General features: G+C 33.4%; 1 protein-coding gene across 1 annotated transcript in view; it reads right to left on the reverse strand.

Moving 5' to 3' along the window:
* LOC103585858 (protein FAN-like) overlaps positions 1-4,370 on the reverse strand; it is a 190,747-nt gene that overhangs the window by 20,688 nt on the left and 165,689 nt on the right. The window contains exons 14-17 of the mRNA XM_008566950.1: positions 2,704-2,880; positions 1,460-1,539; positions 857-947; positions 699-762 (exon numbers count right to left, since the gene is read on the reverse strand). Of these exons, the coding sequence (XP_008565172.1) occupies positions 699-762; positions 857-947; positions 1,460-1,539; positions 2,704-2,880 (412 nt within the window). The remainder of the gene's footprint in view (positions 1-698; positions 763-856; positions 948-1,459; positions 1,540-2,703; positions 2,881-4,370) is intronic.

Genomic DNA, 4,370 nt, shown 5'->3' on the forward strand with positions numbered 1-4,370 from the left:
TTTTTTTTTTTGGTAAGGAAATATTACCTGTATTTTTAAAATAAGCTATTTAAACACTTATAGGGAGCTGCATTCAATTCATAGCAGAATTATTAAAAATAATAAAATGTTGAAAACAATCTAAATATCCAAAAGTAGAGAAAAATAGTTGCTATCAATTGTGGTATATGTTAAAATGTGACACAGCAACTTTAAAAATCACTGTTTTGAAAAATATCTCATAATATGAGAAAAACTTCAAGGTTGAATATTAGGCTATGAAAGGCAGGACAAAAACTGTATTTAAAGTATGTTCTCACATTTATACACACACGGCTAGAAAGAGCCTGAAAAGAACAGGTATAACAATTTGTGATTTTTACCTTTCTTTACATTTTTCTTTATATTTAGTTTTTTTTTTTTCCTTTTTGTCTTTTTTCGTGACCGGTAAAGGGATCACAACCCTCAGCGTTGCGCCCACACCGCGACTGGCAACGGGATCGCAACCCTCAGTGTCGCGCCTGCACCGTGCTCAACCAGTGAGCGGACCGGTCTCTATATGGGATCCGAACCCTCGGCGGGAGCGCTACCGCGCTCCCAAGCGCCACACTCTACCGAGTGTGCCACCGGGCTGGCCCTATATCTAGTTTTTTGAAACACACATATTATACATATATAATCAGAAAGTGTTAAAATTAAGTGAGACATTGATATCAAACCTGTTGAACATTCTATCTGCATTATCAAATCTTCCATTCTGTAGGCACAACATATACTCTGGCGCTAGAGGGAGAAAAAATCAGAGTTGAATTAGATCATAGAATCATTTAAGAATCCAATTGAAATAAAATTTAATTATAATGATAGAGACTCTTACCAATCCTAACAAGATAAAAGAGCACATAGCCTGGGGAGGAGTAGTGACTTCCATACATGAACTTTGGCTCAGGCATTTCCTGGTAGCGTGTCTACAAAATATAGGGGAAAAATACTGCCAAGTGTTGGCTATGAAATAATAAGTAACTCAAGTAGAAAAGCCTAAAAGAAATCATATATTCCTTAATTTCTCATGTAGACAGAAAAAGGAGAAGATAAGATGGAAGGAAAACCTGTGACTAAACAGCACTCCTGTGACAAGCATTCTGGTTTTGGTGGCTTAGTGGTAACAGTGTTGGGCTGGATTAAACAGAACTGATTTTATGCGTTTCTTATGCAATTTACCACTGAATACCTTCATGAACATAATTCAGCAAACCTGTAAATAGGTCACTTTTCAACTTCCTGAATTATAGACAAAAAATGCAAATGGTGAGTAGCTAAATTCATGGTGGGGAGAGAAGGAAAAACCTTATATAGGGTCACCCAGTCACCCCTGGTAGATCTCCCCTAAGTTTTGGAGAAATAAGTTTCAGTGACTCCAAAAACATAGGATATGGCTTATTATGTTGCTTAGAAACCAAGAATCCCTAAGTGCACGTACCAGTAGCCGCTCCAGCCGTTCTTTATTCAGGGCCCCCACTGGCTTACTAAGATCCCGGAAAGTTCCTGGATTTGACAAATCTATAAACATATATAAATAAATCATTTCAGCTTATACCTAATGCTGTTACCCTTCTGAACTGATTGAAATGCACACACACAACTACAAAACAGTTTTTTAAAAGACTCAGATAGGTCCATGAGAATTATAGTACTTCTGTTAGTTATTTATACAGCTGTAAAGAAAATGTTAGAACTTCTTGAATTTCAACTTACAACATCTGCTTAAGAGTAATATTTCTAATTTGACAATGCCTTGAATATTGATTTTTTAAAAAAGATCTCATAAAAAAACCTACAAAAAGACAACAAAAATTAAACAAACTTAAAAGCTATTATTCTTCTACCAAGATTTACTTCCTAAGTTTAAAAAGATCTCATAAAAAAACCTACATTCCAAGTAAAACAACAAAAATTAAACAAACTTAAAAGCTATTATTCTTCTACCAAGATTTACTTCCTAAGTTTGAATTATGGTGAATCTTACTACTATTGATATTAGCATAATGTGAGAACTGGAAACCTGAATGTTTATCAGAGAAATAAATTCTCATATTCCTAGGAAATCTATTACCTCTTCCAAGTACAGGGTTCAATGTAGTGAATTGTCAATAGGAACAAATTGTTTACAATACGTAATTTTAAAATATTGCAAAATAAAATTACAATGTGATCAGTTTTATTAAAATAATTTGAGTGAGACAGAACACATATACCATAAAGTTAAAATGGTTATTTCTCAGTAATGCAATATGGATGATTTTTATTTTCTTCTTTGATTATTTCCTTTGATTAAATGTACTATAATGAATAATTATTTGTTTTGATAATCACATTTCCAAATGTGAATTTTAAAATAATATGATAAACTAAGTCACAATTTTCAAAGTGAGAAACAAGTGTTTCATAGGTAAGTGATAACACTAGATTAAAATTATGTACATTTTTCTGTGTGTGCCCTTCAAGAAGTACCGTGGAGAAAACATATAAAAATACATATTTATATAACACATACCCAGTATCTTGGAATGGAAATTGTTAATCTTTAGCAATAAAATTGAATCGAGTTCTAATTTTTTCATATATCAAATCATGATTTAAAAATAGAATTTATTCTCTCCTTTAAAAACAATAAAGATGACCAATGCCAACTCAGCTTTGTCAGAATCCACGCAGGGCATTTACCTAATTCTGAGCTGGAATAGTCATTTATTATCCATGGAAACACAGGGTACTGGGAGAGGTCGTTGCAGCTCCGGTCAGCCAGGTTGTTGAGGTGAAGAAGGTACTGGTAGTTGGACAGATGTCCTCGCTGCCACTGCAGCATGTAGCTCTCGGCCGTGTGCTCTGCAACATGGTGCTCTGAAGAAGAGAGGACCCACGAGGACTGTCACTTAACTTTGCAAATGGTTGGCTAGTGTTTACTTAGTATGTAAAACTAGATGCTTAAAATGTAGACCCTTCAATGCATTTATAAAAAAATACATTTTTAAAAAAAGAAAAGTAGGCTGCTCACTGATTTGTTTTCACAAAGTAGTTGAGTATGAAAAATCTCTAAGATCCAGGAGGGGAAATTATTAAATATATTGAACTATTATCCTACCACCCAAAATATAATATAACTTAAACAAATATAAAAGTATGGTGAAAATATATAAATGTTACATGGTGATAGAAAATATTTACACAGTAAATAATAAAGAATCCTCCAAGTGTGAATTTTAATGCATTTAAAAAACGACCATTTGTGAAAGCTTATTTCCCCATTTTTTTATGAAATCAAAATAAAACAACCTTTTAGTTATCTTTTAGATCTGGAAGAGGTGTGCTACTGCTAATTTGTCAGTGACTACACATTATGTATGCATGTGGGGACTAAGGAAAAGAAATTGTTAAAGAAGAAAAGGTATTTGGTAGGAGAGCACAAATCCTCAAACTGGAAGAACCACAGAAGCCACCCCCGGGAACACCTCAGGAAAAACGGACTCACATGTGACACGCGCCAAGGAGAATGCTGCCTTTCAGAGAGTGAGTCAACTGTCCTGCAAGTGGATTTTCTACCTTGTTCAAAAAATTCTGTTTTCAACTTTTTATTAGATACACCAAGCAACTTAACTCATATGTCGATTACATATTTATTCTTATGTACTTTTACCAAGTTCCTTCTCTAATCGGCTACTAGTAAAGGGCTTCAAAAATCAATATGCTCCCTCCCCTCATTTTCTACTCTTGAAACGTCTCAGAAAAAGTATGTACAGTCTTAGGAATAAACACAAAGAGAACTGGTGGCCTGACAGATGACAGACATTTTAGATCATGGCAAGGTTTTTAACTTGAGATTTTTAGGACTCACTATGAAAGCTCAGTTTTTTGTTGTGATCTTGTTATGGTTAAAAAAATAAAATTAAAAAAAATTAAATCAGGAGGCAGGAGATAAAAGTAAATTTTTACCAAAGCTATATTTATGCATTAAGTTAACCTGAATAGCTTAGAGTGTGAAGAAAAAAATTTTTTAACTATAAACCTAATATAAAATAAAACATTATTTATTGAAAGTAAACTACTCGTCCTTGAAAGAAAATTTCATTTCTAAGGGAAAACGTACTTCACTACATATCTCATAAATGGTTTCACTGGACACTAGGATGGCCAGCAAAATTAAGATGCTGTTAGTAAAATCCCAACATCCATTTTTAAAAATCATTCTATTCCAGTCATCTGGCAACTTTGTAAATAAGAATAATTTAATTTACCCACATAACTTAATAAAAAAGTTTATGCTTGAAAAGAAAAATACAGGTGTTCTCCTTGATAAAGATGGGAAAATTCACATATTCCATGAAAGTCTGAGG

The sequence above is a fragment of the Galeopterus variegatus genome, unplaced genomic scaffold (genome assembly GCF_000696425.1).
Source record: "Galeopterus variegatus unplaced genomic scaffold, G_variegatus-3.0.2 Scaffold280, whole genome shotgun sequence".
Classification (NCBI taxonomy): Eukaryota; Metazoa; Chordata; class Mammalia; order Dermoptera; family Cynocephalidae; genus Galeopterus; species Galeopterus variegatus.